The sequence below is a fragment of the Callorhinus ursinus genome, unplaced genomic scaffold (genome assembly GCF_003265705.2).
Source record: "Callorhinus ursinus isolate GAN/ISIS: 27379988/994484 unplaced genomic scaffold, GSC_fseal_2.0 scaffold12, whole genome shotgun sequence".
Classification (NCBI taxonomy): Eukaryota; Metazoa; Chordata; class Mammalia; order Carnivora; family Otariidae; genus Callorhinus; species Callorhinus ursinus.
In genome coordinates this window covers 50,375,389-50,394,343 of record NW_027397074.1, presented here as the reverse complement: position 1 = coordinate 50,394,343, position 18,955 = coordinate 50,375,389, and the positions used below count along the sequence as shown (strand labels likewise).

Below are 18,955 nucleotides of genomic sequence, written 5' to 3'. Positions count from 1 at the left end.
CTGTGGTCATAGAGCCACTAAGTCTTAGGAACCAAAGAAAGCATTTTTACACTGAATATTCGTTTTTTTAAAAATCAACAAAATACACATGTAATAAGCCATCAAAATGTAAGAATTCTTTAGAATAGTCTGATTTTAATTTGGTAACTTTCTCCATTTTTATTATGAAGACCAAATGAGAAAAGAACCTGATTACCTCCCTTTACCTTCCTGGCTGTGCCTACTCCTCACCTGACTTTTCTAAGTTTGCAATACCCTTATTATCTGTTTTCTTGTTCTTTCCCTTTTAGTGTCCATTTCAGTCTTCCTTTCCTAGTCACTTCTTGTCTTGTAATGTTGTGTCTTTTTAGGGAAACTGACATTGTTCATGGGCATTGAGTATAGCCTGGGTTCTGGTGTTCCTTAGCCTATGTTTGCCCAGCCTGCCCCATTTGGACTATCATTTGGCAACACTTAAGTCCGAAACCCCTGAGGAACTGAGACCTACCAGCCCGTAATGAAAGTTTTATTTGTTCTGTTTATTTTTGGCTGTTTTTTTCCATTTATTGAATGGCTTCTTTGTGCAACCTTCAACTTGACCCTGCACAGTCTAGCTCCTACCTCTGAGCTTGTACGTGTAGTAGACACTTAGCCCTTATAGATTTATGCTTTCATGTTATCTTTAAGACACCAGAATTCAAGTTTAACATGTTGGCCTAGAAAATGTTAACTGGATGGACTTTTAAGTACTTACATATTTGGAGTACTATCCATTTTTGATCTGGTACTTTACCAGTTCTTTACCCTAAACCCTATGACTTCTAAGCTTTAAAAACTTATGTTTAGGGCAGAGTTTCTTTATCATAGCACTATTTTGGGATGGATATTTTTGTTGTAGAAGTCCTATGCATTGACAGATATTTAGCATCATCCTTGGCCTCCACCCACAAGATGCCAGTAGCACCCCTCCCTCGTTGTGACAACCAGAATGTCTCCAGACACTGCCATATGTCCCCTGGGGGACACAACTGCCTCTGGTTGAGAACCACTGGCCCAGGGTTTTTCCCCTGTTACATTTTCACTTCTGCAGTTATCTCCTAGAACTGTAGAATGGTTCCAGAACTACAGATACCTGTTTATCTAGAATGGTTGGAGAGTGACATGTTTAGGGTCCTGCCATTCATTCATTCATTCATTCAGTGTACATTTATTGAATGTCAGATCATGCTAGATGTTGGAAGAAATGAATAAAACACAGTTCTGGTACCTATCTTAGTACATCAGTTATTCAGATTACCATGTCTTATTAGGGTCTGTGTTCTGTACAGAGGAAGAAAAGGTGCAGTGCTGTGCATATAGCAGACTTAATATTGAATATGTGCTGATAAGTAAATGAATGGCCATATATAACACAGCAAGCATGGACTCTGTAATCACATACACCTGTATTCAAATCAGTTTGCAGTTTATTACTTTATTGTCATATTACCTTGAGCAAATTATTTAACATTTCTGAGAGTTAAGTGATACGTAGTTTTCTGTGAAATCCCCAACTCACATAAATGTGTCAACAAATGGTGTCTGTCATTATTATTATTATTATTATCATCATCATTATTATTAACCACTGGTTATTATAGAAAGGATTCCTGAATGTCTAATCTTAAATGAGTGAATGACAGATGTATGTGGATAAAGTTTTCAAAAAATTGAAATGTGTTTCTTGGCAAGCAGGCATCTGTCCAAGTCGGCTAGCATTGAATAATAGGAGTCAAAGGTTGGGGGCTGGAGGCATTAGGGTCCATTGAGAACTGGTTGAGAGAATTAGATGTCACTTGTAGAGAATTATGTGTAATTTGGAGGAAAGGTTTATAAGCAGGTTTGGCCAGAGGTCAGATTTGTAGATAGGAGTTGGCCTGGAATCTAGTTTTGATAAGTAGGATTTAAGACAAACTCACTTTGTTGGTTTAGAATTAAATCTGAAAGTTCTTAAAGGTCTAGATGCAGTCTCATCTGTTTCTCTTCACATTGCTTTCTTCCTGCTCTGATTTCTAGGTTATTGTCTGTATTTTCTGGTTTTCACATTTAAACTTACACTATCTTATATTATTATTCAAATCTTCAGAGGACTGCCTTGCCTTCAGAGCCAGATTAGAAGCTGGTTGAAGGCAGGAACAATGGATTTATAAAGATGTTTCTCATAGCCATGTACCTAATTAGTAGTATTTCATATATTTATGGAATGAAAGAATGCAAGTCAACACAGTTTTAAAGCAGTGCCTGAGCATCAGTCTATCAAGTGATTCATACCTCTTTAAAGCACTTGTGAAATCTAAAGGCAAAGCTGACCTCTCCTTCATTTACCATATGATATTCTAATGTCTATGTAATAGTAATTACAATTTTTTTCAGACTTGGCAAGAAAAAAAATCTTAATTTTCTTTCATATTAACCTGTAGCCTAGAATTAAGAAAATCAACCAATTGAGTGACATTACTAAAACATGCTTTAACATACACATATCATTTATTTAATTTTAAAAATGATTTTTGAAATAAATAAGGCAGTGTCCTCCTTTAATGATGGCTATCTTTATTTATAGCATCCAATTTCAAGATTGTGTTGGCTTTGAAAATGCCTTGGATTTTACTTTGATATTGGTGATGCTATTGAAAATTGTATCTTTTCTGTGAAATCATATTCTTTGGTAGAATTGACTATTCAGATTATTTATGTGTATTACCTCACACTGATATTAAACTTTGATCATCTAAATAGTTTGAAACTGATAATTCTTATAGATAATTTAGCATATATATGCTTGTATAGAAGTGACACTGTCTAGCATGACCAAAGTTTAATAACATATTTTTTAATATTTAAAATGTCTAAAGATTGTTGCAAAATTATAAAGTTTACAGAACCTTCAGAATACTTTTTGTATAATAAGCAATTTGCTTCATTTGGTATCTTTGTTATTTCTTTTGTTTTGATTTTGTTTATTAACACAGAAAAGCTTCACTGGCCTGAGCAAGAACTTGCGAAGAAGTCTGTACTAAATGCAGAAGAGCCATTGATCATTGACAGCAAAAGAAGCATTTCACATTTATCTTCTGGGATACTAAAGGACATTTTCACAACTGGAACCAGTAGTTACAATGTCCTACTACAGAGCAAAGAGGAGAAAAAGCATTATTCACAAAAACAGTCTTCCTCCACCTACTCCAAAAGATGTAGAAAACCCAGCAAATCTAGTTCTTCTCGTAGTAAAGATCTTCGCAAGATGAAAGCCCCAGTGCCTGTGATGAGCAGTGGTACTTGGTACTGCCTAGAAAGGCAGCCTGGTGTTTTTGTCACTAGTTCAGTGTCGAGTCCCATAAAGTTTACACATGATATCTCTGTTACAGGGAACAGCATAGTACTGCCACCTAAACCCAAAAACAAGGTAAAGCGATGCCATTTCTCTGCTCTGCCAAAGCCAAAGCTGCAGCCTCAATTGTCTAGAAGTTTTGAAAAAGGAGATGACTTTTCTGGGAAGAAATTTTGTATACTGACTGCCATAAAGCCCACCAACTTGGAGAAGGAGAAACTGAGATTCTTCAAATCTGACTATACCTACAATCCTCAATTTGAATATGCAAACCCATCTCTGCCAAGTGTGTTAGCCAAACACAGCAATGCATCTGACCGATTTCTTAAACAGGTAAAACACTACTTCAGTAGTGGCATTTCATTTTTATGTAACTAAAGCAATTATTTGCAATCTTATAAAAGGAAAAAGACTTTAAAAAATATTTCAGTTATTTATATGTTATAGTTAACTCCCATCCAGGACACGTAAATATGTGACAAGAAATCTCCAGGTGAGTGCCATAGCCTGTGTATGTAAACTATTTTGCACTAGTCCGAATCTTTCAAGAATCTGTTAGACTTTGTGATAGGAAGCATCTATATTTGGAAGAAGCTTCAGATTCTGATTCCAGACTTTCATTTGGGAGTTACATACTTGTAGCCCATTAGCCAACCCACAGACGAGTGTTGCGTAGCTGACACTGTGTTTGTGTTTTCTATTTGAGTATGCCTTAGGTGGATCATACAATCTTTGGTTCCCCTGTTGTATTACATTTCCACCTTACTTACCTCCATAGGCATTTCGGGGAGCTAGGTTTGATACTTGCCCATGAACTTTTTAATGCTTTACTGAAATTATTTATCATCATCAAATAAATATTTCAGCACTCATTTAAAGAAGATAATGGAGTTTTAAAAATTATTTCCAAGGTTAACAAATCATGATGTAAATGCTATGAACAACACTTTTCAAATTGCTCAATTTAGACACTTAGCACATAGTTTTGTGTATTACAGAGCTTAATAAACTTTGAAATCCATTTAAATTATTGAGGGGAAATTGGCTGAAGGGCGTAGTGTTGAGATCATATAGGTAGACTACATTTTGTTCAGTTAACTTTCTACACATTTTTATAATACATGAAGTTCAACTTGGCTTTGTAAGTGATTGAAAATCTGTAGGCTAGGTAAAACTGCATGGTTCCATTTGCCTGTGGTGTGTGCCCTATTTTAGCATTTTTCCTGCAATACAGTTCCTTGGACTTGTGGCCAGCAGATTTTTTGTTATAAATGACATAAAATCTAACCAGTCTTTTGAAGCCATTATGTAAAGCTTATTTTAGGATTACAATAATTTTGGACTTCCTATTTATTTTCCTTTGTTAGAAGAAACCTTTTCATCTGCTTCTCTGGATTTTTAATGGGTATTCACTTTTTATTTAAATGTGGTGAGATTGTGCTAAACACTAATAAAAAGGTCAGCTTTTGTTTTTATTCCTGTTTTGGCAGTCATTTTCTGATTTTTTTTTTTGAAATTGCAACTGATTGAATAGGGCTTTCACTCATTTAAAATTTATGGTAATTATAAAAATGCTATTTGCTTTTCCACCCATTAGTGCTTAAAGAGATGGCTGAGATTTACTTACCAAAGTTCTTTAATTTGGTATCCTGTCCTTACCCCTGCCAGTTGGGAAGGATGTTTCCCACCATTGGATCAAAGTAAATGTTCTCTCATTTCCCTGGAAGACAATTAGGAAGCATCAGCAGCTCCACAGACTGAGAATTGACACTGCTTGACCTGTGACTTTACAATCTATTTTAACTCAATTCCAGCTTGAGATAAATGTATAGTTAGTTTGCTTGAGTATATAATATAGCACCAGCAGTCTTAGCTGGTTGTGCTTCAAATGCCACCATTTGGGAGAATGCTCCCAACAATGCCTAGTATACTATTTAAACCACTTTAATCACATAAAAGGGATTCATTAGAACAAGCCCTCCATAAAATATGCTTAAATTCCCATTCAGCATCTGAGTGAATTATGACATGATGTCATACATCCTTCCCCTCCCCAGCTGTGAAGCAAAAGCACAGCTTCAGAGGTAGTCTCAGGATTCAGAACATGCTGCACAAAGAGGCCAGGAGAGCTAAGTCACCCACTGGTCTGTGGCCTCCACCCTAAAGGCCTTGTCATTCTCTAGGAGATCATCTAGTGTCAAGATCTGAATCCTTCTGTGGCAGGCAATCTACACTGTTGTTGGAGAGTGAGCATGATCCTCCAAAATTCACAGATTGGCAGAACAATGTATAATTTTCCATGTACAGATAAGTCTATTAGAGTAGAACCAAAGCAATGGTCAAGCTCTGGTCATTCCCATTTGATGGTCCCATCAATGTCAAGGAGTTCCAGGATTCAGGATTTTGTGGTCTAGGCATTGGGTTCCCCAGGAGAGAGTCAGGTCCTTGAGGTGGTTCATGGGATCTAGCATGGACTATAGGACTTGAATATAACTCCAGGACTTGAATAGAATGTTTGAATATAACTTCCTGCTAACCCCTTGCTGACAGCCATGGTGGTCCTCAGCTCCCCAACCCTTGAGTATGTTTAAGCTTGACAGAAACTGAGAATATCTGTTTTCTGTGGCTCTGGACCTTTGCTGGAAAGAGTCCAGTGCTTCCTGGGGGCTGAAGGGATCTGGGATGAGAGAATGCTGAAAGCTTTTAAGGGTCAGGTGCATCCTCACCAGTGGGTCAGAAGTGGATCCTTAGTGGCACCCTTGTGCAGTAAAACTGACAGCCAGTGTGCACTTTCTGTCCTACTTCCTGGGGGCTGACTACCCCTGGGAAACCTAGATACCAAATCTAGGTTTGGCTTTGCATTCTGTACTTTGTTGAATAAGATTGTTAGTGAGAGATGAGAAGAGTCTTCAGGGTGGTAATAAGAGTCCTTGAACTATTTTCAGTATTTCCACCAGTCAAATGGAAATTATATATTTACATGATAAAGCCAATGGACAGCTTAAGTGATTTGTTTTCTACCCCCGGCTGAAATCATATCTTAGTGTAGATCCAGGCTAGCTCATGCTATCTAGAAGTTCTGATTGGTAGAGTGGTATTTAATAACATTGGGAAAATAAGTTAACTTTTGTTTGGATAGGTAAGATAAAGTTGAATTATTTTCTTATGTGTTAATAAAACTGGAGCAGTGGGGATAATTAGCAGTTGGTAAATGGGGAGCTTTTGTGTGAGACAAGGAAGGCTTTGGGGTGTTGGGTAAAGACCTTGGAACAAGGCTACCCTCTGGCTGATAGGGAAGAAAAGTTAAAGGTAGGTGTGCAAAAGGAGCTGACAGAGCAGGCCCAAGACTGCTGACTTTAGGAAGTCTGCTTCCAAGATTAACCTTGGCCTGGTGTCTGGGAACTTAACTGGTCAACAGTTTCCTACACTGAAATAAAACTTTCCCTAAATGATAAGAGTAGCTTGCTGTGCCTAAACTGTGCAAACAGTGTTTGTTTATATTAATACCTCTTTTCCTTTTGGGAGTCTGGAATTTTGGAACATGCTAGGCGTAGTAGCGGGTACCCCTACCATAAGTAGGGGTACTTATGTACCAGCCCCCAGTAAAAACCCTGGGTGCTGATCTGTAACATGTTTCTTTGGTAGACCACTCTTTACACATTCTTAGAACTCAGTTGCTGGAGAAATTAATTGCATCCTTTGTGACTTCATTCAGAGAGGACTCTTGGAAGCTTGCCTCTGGTTTCCTTCAGACTTTACTGGATGTAAGAAATGGGGAGTGGTGGGCTTAAGTTGATCTCTGAAAGGCATTTATTTACATTCACATTTTAGAAAAGAAGGAGAAAAAATTCTGTACTCAGAATACCTGTTTGGGCTGTTGTATTCGCCGTCAGTTTGAGATTCCTGATCAGTTCTAAGGTCTGGTTTCTATAGCCATTGTGTTACATAGTTCTGGGGGGGCTGTTAACACATTGAACCTGGGCCCTACATTAATACAATAGGGTTAATATTTACCATAAGCATGGGGTTCTTTGGCATCATAATACTTCTCTAATACTTTTTAGTTGTATGATATTTGTACAGAACATCAGGTAGATTAAGTGTATGCTAAGTTAGAAATTTTGCATTGAGGGTAGATGGGGAAGAGTGAACAAAAGAAGCATATTCTCCATATACTTGTATTATTATGAAATTGCTGACACTGCCTTTTGTTTTTTGTTTTTTGTTTTTTTAAGGATCCTTACTCTGTTATTCCATTAAAATTGCTTTGGAATTTAAGGACAGGGTCACATGAACCATCAGTGTGTGACAAATTACAACTAGCATTGATAGGGTAATTAATACTTGCTTGTCACTCTGCTTAGTACTTTCATCTTTAGTTCCTTACATGAGATGCAATACTTAAAGCAGTTGAAAAAATTGATCTAGAGAAGTGAAGTAACTTTTCCTGAGGTTACATATAGTAAATTGCAGAACCAGGAGTCTCTTCCAAGTACTACTGTTTTCCACACAATGGCATGTTGGCAAACTAGCTCTCAGTGTCCATGATATAAATATGAATGCTTCCACCATGGCCTGTTTCAAGCAATGCAATATTAACTGGCTTGCAAAATAATAAAAATTCAGTCAGTTCTCACAAGCCAATATGATAAGGCCCCAGCATACCACTGTTTCACACAGCATGGTTTTCACCTGGCTTTTCCAAACCCTGATGCTACCTCCTGCACCCAAAGGGCACCAGATGAAAAGAGCTTCTCATTTTGCTGGCAAGGATCCATGCTTCTGGCATGAGCTTATTATAGGGACATTGAAGACATTTTTTTTTGCTCTTTATGACATACCTATGAAATAGTGATGATTACTGTTTTTTGGAAGCTGTAAAACAAAAATATCTCCCTGTAAGGGCATCTTTCAGTTATGGCTTCAGTCTCAACTCAGTACACTGGTAACTAGTGCCTTAGGAAGACTGTCAAGGTCAAAACTGGGCTCCTAGTCTATAAAATGAGTAAATATTTAAAAGCAGCAAATAAAAAGGCTCCTCAGAAAGACTATTCCCCATTATTTCTCTCTTCTTGACCCTGTGACTCTGCTAGGAAACAAAGCAGAAACATCCCTTCCATTAAAGCTTCCATGGTATATACCTTTTCTCTTTTACTACTATCCTAACTATGGCATTTCATTTCTTCCCTGTTTCATGTGAAGTACACACAATCCAGAATTGACAAGTGTTAAAATTAAGTAATTAAAATGAAACAAAATAATTGAAATAGTTTTCAGAAATTACTTCTACAATGAAATAGTGTATCCAGTGTTTCCCATTTCTAAGATTTTATATTTTTCAAAATAACTCTTTGTAGAGATAGTTTTTTTAAAAAAAGATTTATTTATTAGAGAAGGAGACAGAGACAGCATGGGGGGGAGGGAGGGACAGAGGGAGAGAGAGAGAATCCAAGTAGACTCCACGCTGAGCATTGCTCCCCACTTGGGGCTTGATCTCATGAGCCTGAATCATGACCTGAGCCAACCGAGAGTCGGATGCTCAACCACCGGTGCCACCCAGGTGCCCCAATAGTTAGTTTTTTATTACCCATGTTAATGGAAGAAAACATTTATATGAATTAGCTAAAATAGGAAGATATTCCCTTCTCTCTCTTTGTTGAATAGTTCTCATCAAAGCAGCCACCTTTTGCTTTCCTGCTGGGACAGTGCTACACCAGACATGAGTAATTCATTAGGGTCAGTAGTAGGTAATAAATGCAGTAATAGAAATAGCCACAAACAGTGGCATGAAATGGAGATCGTAGAAGGAAATGATGCTTAAAGTCAAACATCTAAGTAAAAATAAAGCACTGAATTGGTTTATAAAGAAAGCTTTTGAATTTTGATTTAGTTCTAGACATCTTGCATCTTAACCTCTGGGGGAAAATATATAGTTAGGAAAGATGCAAGATTAAGTATTGAGGAATGTTAGTATGGATGAAGAACAGATGTTAAAGGCTTATAGTTACTAGAAGAAATGTGTAGATATGTTTGCAAAATATTGTTATGTCAAAAACATACAATAAAACATTTTCATCATGTTTCCATTGTACCATACCAAAGTACTCCATAAATGTGCACTTGTTAATCTTTATAATATCTTAAAACCCAACCCTCTCAACCAATAACAAAATGGATTTTAGCTGTTTATAAGAATTACTATGTTAAATACGAGGTTTGTCAGACATTTAAATATAACTAAGAAATTGGAGAATTGCTTTCTTTTAGAAAATAGTATTTGATTTGGGACTGATTCGTAGGACTCTTGCTCTATAAGAGAGATGGGCTCAATCTCTGAAGTTTTCTTTGCACTTTATGATGCAGAATGAATACAAAATTTTAATTTTTGTCCCCAGGCCACATACTTATGTAAGTATTGCAGTTTCTGCATTTTTCCCATATATATATATATTGAGGGAAATAAACTAATGATTTTTGAGAACTCTTTCTAGGACCACACAGATCTCTCTCAGTTGAGACCCAAAAATACTGTAGCGATTTATAAATCAAGATTCTATTTCATGTCACATTGTATATCTGGTTATGTCATTTATTTTGTAAAAACATTTAGCTCTTCTTCCACATTACATATTAATCACAGGAAGGCTCAGTTTCTACCAGCTTTGTTAACTGAAAATTCTTTTATTTCAGATAACAGTGCTTTAATACAACATAATCAGCAAATGATTTGGTTTGTTAAAACTAGTTTTCTAGGGGCACCTGGGTGGCTCAGTTGAGTGAGTGTCCAACTCTTGACTTCAGCTCAGGTCTTGATCTCAGAGTTGTGATTCAGGCCCCATGTTGGGCTCCACACTGGGCATGGAGCCTGCTTAAAATAAACAAACAAAACCACAAAAAACTAATTTTCTAAATAAGTGAGATTTGTTTCTCCAAGTAAAAAAAACAAACCTAAAAATTAACCATTTCAATGCAGTTCTTTCTACAGTGCATATTCAATTTGACAAGTCAGGAGAATGCTTTTCAAACTTTTCTAAGAAGGTAACCTAACAGCAGAAATGTCAAGAGAATAATCCAGGAAATCCAGGGCAAATCTATGTTTTATCTTAAATTCACGTGAATTTTACATTATACTTTATGATGTATCTTTATGCTAACATAGAAACATGTAAATTGTTTGTCTTCAAGTAAATGTTGACTGCTAATTCAATTAAAGGCTGTCTAGACCAAAGAAAACCTATTTGTGGGCCACATTTATCCCTTGGGTTGCTGGTTCATCACCTCTGCTTTACCAGATCTGTTAAATATAAGCTCTATTGTATTGGGACCTATGGTTAGCTTAACATAAAGACTTTTAGGTGTGGTCCTCAGAAAACAATGTCTTATATAAATGGAATAGATAATTTATTGTTCTATTAAAACTCATGCATTGACATAAATACATAATATCACATCATGTTCTAAAGTAAGACAAGTATTTATTTTCCTTTTTTGATAGAAGCAACTTAAATGGAAATCAGACCCCTTCGCTGATAGCGGGATGTCTTGATATAATATTGATATAATATTTCTTTAAGGCTAAGTTTTAATTATACTAACACTGAAAGTGCTTTATCTTGGTAGAACCCAAGTAGGTCCGACTTAAAAAGAGGAACGAAAAAGCAAGTCTCTTTTAAATTCGTCCTCTCCTTCATGACACAGTTTTCTGTTTAGCAAATCACAGACCTGTCACAGATAACCTAAAGTTAGATTTTTTTTAAAGATTGAGTTTAGTGTGGTCCATATTAGACTGAGAAGTGGGATCATTTCTTTTTTCTTTTTTTTTTTTTTGAGATTTTTATTTATTTATTTATTCATGAGAGGCAGAGGCAGAGGAAGAAGCAGGCTCCCCATGGAGCAGGGAGCCTCATGTGGGACTCCATCCCAGGACCCTGGGATCATGACCTGAGCCACTCAGGCGCCCAAAGTGGGATCATTCTTAACCTGATGGTAAGGAAGATTTTCTTATATTCAGAGATGGAATACCCCATCAGATCGCATGTCTTTGGAAGAAGTTGTGACCTTGATGACTCATTGAAAGAGCATTTTGTTGATTTGCCTTTGAAAATTTGCCTAACATGCATTCTTAGGTTCTTAACAGGGTCTTTGCTTCAGAATAGCTTGAATATCTGCTTTTTCCTGGTAGGTGGTAAAAGAAGAGTTTTTGTTACTAAGCTATTTATAAATATCTTATCCTGGTAGCAGTTACCTTCTGATATTCACACTAACCATTGTGTCCGTCCAGACTACCTCCAAATCTGCTTACACAAGGATGCAGTAGGGGTGAAGGGGGTGGAGAGAAGAAGGCTGCAGGTGGCATCTTTCTTTGTTCTACTGTGTTCATTCACTTGTTCCTTCATTGACGTTAGATTCAGTGTCTCAGATCTATTTATTTCCCGGGTTCTGCATATGTAGAATATAATTTTTGGAAATACTTTTTTTTTAAAGATTTTATTTATTTATTTGAGAGAGAGAGAGAATGAGAGATAGAGAGCACGAGAGGGAAGAGGGTCAGAGGGAGAAGCAGACTCCCCGCCGAGCAGGGAGCCCGATGTGGGACTCGATCCCAGGACTCCAGGACCATGACCTGAGCCGAAGGCAGTCGCTCAACCAACTGAGCCACCCAGGCGCCTGGAAATACTTTTATTATAATCTGATCATAGTCTGCAGTCTGTTTTATAGAAAACTGATTATGTATTGGAGAAAGTATTTGCTTCAGTTTCTCCTGCTGTCCATACTGCATCCAGTGTCTATTTCTACAGTACAAATCTGATGTCATTTGCCTTCCTGAAAAACATCAGGGCTCCTCATAATTCGGGATTAACTCTAGAATCTGTAGCATGGCTTACTGGTCTTTCATCTTTTGTGATCTGGCTTGTGCTTACATTTCCAAGTCAACTCTATCCTACCAGCTCTATTCATCTTGTGCAAATTATCTATCATAGCACTTATCACACTGTTATTCACAAATTTCCTTTTGTGTGTGTGTGTGTGTCCTCACCACTGCTGAGGACTGACTGCTTTGATAAAAAGTGTATTTTATTTCAACTATTTCCAGAATCTAGCACTGTTCCTGGCACTAAATAAATGAGTCTCCTGATGCCTCTTCAACCTGGAAACTGTATTTCACTTTCTTTACTTTGTATATGCTTTTGACTCTATTCTTTTTGCCTGGATTGCCCTCTATTTCCTCTAGCGTCCACTTTTATTTACCTTTCCCTATAATCTCACAATATATATACCTTCAACAGAGTGTTACTAAATTTTGTTGATTTCTATGTCCTCTCTGCCAGTCTAATGGTTAGACAGGAACTTAGAGTCTAAAATGTAAAAATAAAATGTAAAAATGAACAAAAGTGTCAGTGATTAGGGTTGCTCGGCTGGCTCAGTCCATAGAGCATGCAGCTCTTTTTTTAAAAATTGTATTTATTTGAGAGAGAACACAAGCCATGGGGTGGGGTGGCGGGGGGGAACAAAGGGAGGTGGGCAGGGGGAGAGGGAGAAACAGACTCCCCGCGGAGCAGGGAGCCGCATGCAGGGCTTGATCTCAGGACCCTGGGATCATGACCTGAGCCAAAGGCAGACGCTTAACCGACTGAGCCACCCAGGCATCCCTAGAGCATGCAACTCTTGATCTCGGGGTTGTCAGTTCAAGCCCCATGTTGGGTGTAGAGATTACTTAAAATCTTAAAAAAAAAAAAAAAAAAGTACCTGTGATTAGCACAAAGAAGATGAATGGTCTTTATTGATAGTATTCTGGAAATTTAGTAATGTACTTTTCAAACAGTAAATCCGTGTTTGTGGCCCAAAGGTCAGGTTTAACCTGAATATATGTTTTGGGGGGTCAGCCTCCTATTTTTTTTTTAAAACATTGGAATATAAAGACGCTCTTCTGTTGTTTCTCCCAGATGTTATGCTCAGTGGCTTTACACAGTGGTTACTGCTTGCAGCTGAAGGTATCTGAGTGTATGACTACTGCTGTAGTCTCCCATCAGTTTGTGGCTGTCCTACCTTAAATGGGGGCCTGATGATCTGATTGAGTAATCCAAATGTTACTTATTTTGCTGCCAATAAGCAGTAGCTACCATTGAAAACTTCATTCAGCATTTGGGATTTTGCTTTTTATTCTAAGAATCTCAAAGTGTGTGTGTGTGTGCGCATGCGCATCCATACCTCATGCTTATTTGTGTTTTTATTACTGAGTTGTAGTTTTTTTTTTTTAAAGATTTTTTATTTATTTAGAGAAACTTTGCGAGCAGGGGGAAGGGCAGAGGGAGAGAATCTGAAGCAAACTCTGTGCTGAGTGGGCAGCCCAGTGTGGGGCTCCATCTCAGGACCCTGAGATTATGACCTGAGCTAAAATTAAGAGTCAGATGTTTAACCGACTAAACCATTCAGGTGCCTTGAGTTGTAGGAGTTCTTTATATATTCTAGCCGTGAGTCCTTATCAGATAAGAAATTTGCAAACATTTCCTCCCATTCTGTGGATTGTCTGTTTACTTTCTTGATAATTCCTTTGAAGCACAAAAGTTCTCAATTTTTTAATTTTTATTTTTGTATATATTTTTAATTATGTTAGTCACCATACAGTACTTCATTAGTCTTTGATGTAGTGTTCCATGATTCATTTTAATGGGCACTGGGTGTTATATGTAAACAATGAATCATGGAACAAGTTTTCAATTTTGATGAAGTCCAACTTACCTATTTTGTTGTTTGTACTTTTGGTGTCACATCTAAGAAACCATTGCCTAATCCAAGGTCATGAAGATTTATGCCTGTGCTTTTTTCAAAGAGTCTTATAGCTTTAGCTCTCACAGTTAGGTCTTTGATCCATTTTGAGTTAATTTTTGTATATGATATAACATAGGGGTCCAACTTCTTTATTGTATATACAGCTATCCAATTGCCTCAGCACTATTTGTTGAAAAGAATTTGATTACTCTGTGTGTGTGTGTGTGTGTGTAATATCTCTTACTTATTTTAATTCCAGTGTGGTTAACAGTGTTGAATTAGTTCCAGGTATACAGTATAGTGATTCAACAATTCCATATATTTCTTAAGTGTTCATCAAGTGTGCTCTTAATCCCCTTCACCTATTTTACCCATTCCCCCACCCACCTGCCCTCTAGTTACACACTGTTTGTTCTCTATAGTTAAGAGTCTGTTTTTTGGTTTATCTTTTTTTTTCTTTGTTCATCTGTTTTGTTTCTTAAATTCCACATATGAGTGAAATCATATGGTATTTGTCTTTCTTGACTGGCTTATTTCACTTAGCATTATACTTGGTAGATCCATCCATGTTGCAAATGGCAAGATTTCATTCTTTTTTATGGCTGTGTAATATTCCATTACACACACACACACACACACGTACACACCACATCTTTATCCAGTCATCTATCAATGGATACTTAGGCTGCTAATTTGGCTTTTGTAAAAAATGCTGGAATAAACGTAGGGGTGCATATGTCCTTTTGAATTAGTGTTTTTATATTCCTTGGGTAAATACCCAGTAGTGTGATTGCATTCCTACCAGCAGTGCACAAGGGTTCCTTTTTCTCCACATCTTTACCAACAGTTGTTGTTTCTTGTGTTTTTGATTTTAGCCATTCTGACAGGTGTGAGGTACTATCTCATTGTGGCTTTTTTTTTTTTCTCTTTTCTCACTGTGGTTTTGATTTGCCTTTCCCTGATGATGAGTGATGTTGAGTATCTTTTCATGTGTCTGTTGGCCATCTGTATTTTGTCTTTGGAGAAATGTCTATGCATGTCTTCTGTCCATTTTTTAAAAAGATTTTATTTATTTGAGAGAGAGTGTGTGAGTGGGGGCAGGAGCAGAGGGAGAGGGACAAGCAAACTCCACTCTGAGCATGTAGCCTGACAAAGGGGCCCACTCCCACAATCCTGAAACCATGATTTGAGCTGAAACCATGACTTGAGCTGACACCAAGGCGCTCAACTGACTGAGCTACCGAGGTGCTCCACTTCTCCCCATTTTAACTGGTGTTGAGTTGTAGAAGTTCTTTATGTATTTTGGATACTAACCCTTTATTGGATATGTCATTTGCAAATAATCTCCCATTCAGTAGGTTGTCTTTTTGTTTTGTTCGTTGTTTCTTTTGCCGTGCAGAAGCTTTTTACTTTGATGTAGTCACAGTAGTTTATTTTTGCTTTTATTTCCCTTGCCTCAGGAGACATATCTAAAAAAATGTTGCTATGGCTGATGTCAGAGACATTACTGCCTGTGCATTCTTCTGAGATTTTTATTGTTTCAGGTCTCACATTTAGGTCCTGAATTTATTTTATTTTTGTGTGTGGTGTAAGAAAGTGGTCTCGTTTCATTCTTTTGCATATAACTATCCAGTTTTCCAAACACCATTTGTTGAAGAGACTGTCTTTTTCCCATGGCATATTTTTTGCCCCCTTTGTCAAAGATTAATTGCATAATTGTGGGTTTATTTCTGGGTTTTCTTTTCTGTTTCATTGATCTGTGTGTCTGTCTTTGTGGAAGTACCATACCTTTTTTGATTACTACAGCTTTGTAATATAAGTTGAAGTCTGGAATTGTTTTGTTTTTTTCCTTTTTCAGATTGCTTTGGCTATTTGGGGTCTTTTATGGTTCTGTAAATATTTTACTATTGTTCTAGTTCTGTGCAAAATGCTTTTGGTACTTTGATAGGGATTGCATTAAATCTATAGATTTCTTTGGGTGGTATAGACATTTTAACAATATTTGTTCTTCCAATCCATGAGCATGGGATGTCTTTCCATTTCTTTGTGTCATCTTCAATTTCTTTCATCTGTGTTTTATAGTTTTCAGAGTTCAGGTCTTTCACCTCTTTGGCTAAGTTTATTCCTAGGTATTGGTGTAGTTGTAAATGGGGATTGTTTTCTTAATTTCTTTTTCTGCCACTTCATTATTAGTGTATAGAAATGCAGCAGCTCTCTGTACATTGATTTTGTATCTTGCAACCTTACTGAATTCATTATCAGTTCTCATAGTCATTTGGTGGCATCTTTAGGGTTTTTTCACATATAGTATGACGTCATCTGCAGATAATGAGTTTTACTTCTTCTTTACCAATTTGGATACTTTTTATTTCTTTTTCTTGTCTGATTACTGTGGCTAAGACTTCCAGTACTATGTTGAATTGAAGTGGTGAGAGTGGACATCTTTGTTTTGTTCCTGACCTTAGGGGAAAAGGTGTCAGTTTTTCTCTGTTGAGGATGACGTTAGCTGTGGGTTTTTCATATAAGACCTTTATTGTGTTGAGGTATGTTTCCTCTAGACCTGCTTTGTTGAGGGTTTTTATCATAAATGTATGTTGTACTTTATCATATGCTTTTTCTCTGTTGAAATGATCATGTGGCTTTTATCCTTTCTCTTGTTGATGTGATGAATCCCAGGAATAAATCCCAGTTTTAACAAGGTGCACGTGTCCTCCATAGGAAGTGCTGGCTGGTACTGTGATGGAGGCCCCACAAAGCTTGTAGTCAGCAGACCAAAGTGTTGGCAAACTTGCACTGGTCTTCTGGGGGAGGGGCTCCCAGCATTGGGACTGAGCAGGCCTGGCTGGAGGGGGCAGGGCAGCCTCCTGTGTTGAGTCAGTTGGGTAGTGAGAGTACTGATTCCTGCAGGTGGCCAGGTGTTTAATGCTGGGTTCTGGAGAGGGAAATGGCCCTGCCCGCTCCTTTGTTCCTAGAGAAGCCTCCCAGTTTAATCTGTCCTTCTAGAATAGGCTCTACAATTAGTAAGTAACTCTTCCTTCCCTTATGCCCCAGGCATTTTTTCTTTTCTTTTTTCTTTTTTCTTTTCTCCCCCTTTTTTTTTTTTAAAGATTTATTTATTTTAGAGAGCGTGAGTTTTTGTGCACAGGAGAGGGGGGTAGGGAGACAGAGAATCTCAAGAAAACTCCTCACTGAGCATGGAGCCCATACGCAGGGTTCCATCTCATGACCCTAAGATCATGACCTGAGCCAAAATCAAGAGTTGGATGCTTAATGAACTGAGCCACCCAGGCGCCCCCTACCAGGCATTTTTCAAACTGCTGCTTCTATTGCTATATCTTTGCAGGCTGTTCGTTGTGCTTTGTGCTTAAAGGTGGGGACTTAGTTTTCCCCCCATGTGTTCTTTTCTTAAATACAAATACTCCAGAGAAAAGATATCAACGACTAACTGGCAAATGAGAGAAAGGTGTGGAGCCTGCTTAAGATTCACTCTTAATCCCTCTGTCCTCCCCTCCCTTTCTCCCTCTCTTAAAAAAAAAAAAGTATAGAGAAGAGAATAAATAAAATCCCACAATTCTATCACCCACAGATAATCACTATTCACATTTAGTGTGTTTTCCTTGTCCCATGCCTAATGGTGTTCATAATTGACATTAGTATACTTTTATGTATCTGTATTTTCTCATGTCATTAACTGTCAGCATTTCTTTTTTGTCAGCATAATTTTCACTGTATATATTTAATAAAATGGGTATACGGTAAGTCAGTTGAGTCTTTTAGTTGTTCCTACTGGGATTTAAAATTTCATAGTTTTGTTAGTAGTGCACTTTAGGGGGCTTTTTGCAGTGAGCCATGCAGTGGAGGTGCTAACTAGGATAGGCCTGCACCAGCATTTAAGTCAAGGAAGGGGGACCATACCTGAACCAGTTACATAGGAATTGTTCTTTCCTTCTCCCAGCCCTCAATATACTGAAGGGAAAGAGAGGCCCAGAAAATTGGAGAGGGATGAGAAAGAATCAAATCACTATTATACCTTTCTTTCTCAGTGAAGGTTCTTTAGGCCTCAGGCCAGGCCTATCCTAGGGGAGGGGAAAGAGCTTTAAATTAGATATGATTGACATTTTAAATTGGATTAAATTGGCTTCGAGTAGACTTTTTTTTGAATACTTGAGAATTATTGGAAAGCTAAAGAAATTGGTTAAGATATTCAGGGAAAGGAAGGAGAAATTCTGGATGGCAAATTGAAAAGCGATGATTGGAGAAAAATAAGCCACTTGTTTTAATTCCCCACCAAGTAATATTGGGACATTTTTGATTAACTTTAATGATGACATTAATGGAGAAGAGAGATTTGACATAAACTTTATTGCCCCTAAAAGTAGTTAGCCATGTGGATGAGGCATGTGAAAGTGTGATTCTCCCAAGGGGTATAGATACAGATTCTCTGAACTCAAGGGAAATGGATGATCTCCCTTCTTTTTTCTTAAAACAAAAACAAACTTTTGGTAGGGGGGGGATGAGGAGATGTGGATCAAAGGGTACAAACTTTCAGTTATAAGCTGAGTAAGTCCTGGGGATCTAATGTACAGATGATGATTATAGTTAATAATACTGTACTGTATACTTGATATTTGCTAAGATCTTAGATGCTTTCACCATACATAAAAAATGGTAACTATATGAGGTGATAGCTGTGTCAATTAACTTGATTGTGGTAATCATTTTATAATGTATACATATATTAAATCATTACATTGTACCTCTTTAAAAACACATCACGTGGTATATATAATTTTTGTCAGTCATACCTCAGTAAAACAGGAAAAGAATGACTTTTTC

General features: G+C 37.4%; 1 protein-coding gene across 5 annotated transcripts in view; it reads left to right on the top strand.

The window, feature by feature from the left end:
* MATCAP2 (microtubule associated tyrosine carboxypeptidase 2) overlaps nucleotides 1-18,955 on the top strand; it is a 59,002-nt gene that overhangs the window by 20,863 nt on the left and 19,184 nt on the right. For 3 of the 5 annotated variants that reach the window (XR_012380284.1, XM_025873156.2, XM_073899077.1), the window contains exon 3: nucleotides 2,991-3,682. Coding sequence is in view for 3 of the 5 variants with exons in the window: in XM_025873156.2 (XP_025728941.1) it covers nucleotides 2,991-3,682 (692 nt within the window). In the remaining 2 variants the exon portion in view is untranslated. Of the gene's footprint in view, nucleotides 1-2,990; nucleotides 3,683-7,097; nucleotides 7,114-18,955 lie in introns of those variants that run through there. The other 2 variants (XM_073899078.1, XM_025873155.2) reach the window with 2 other exon arrangements.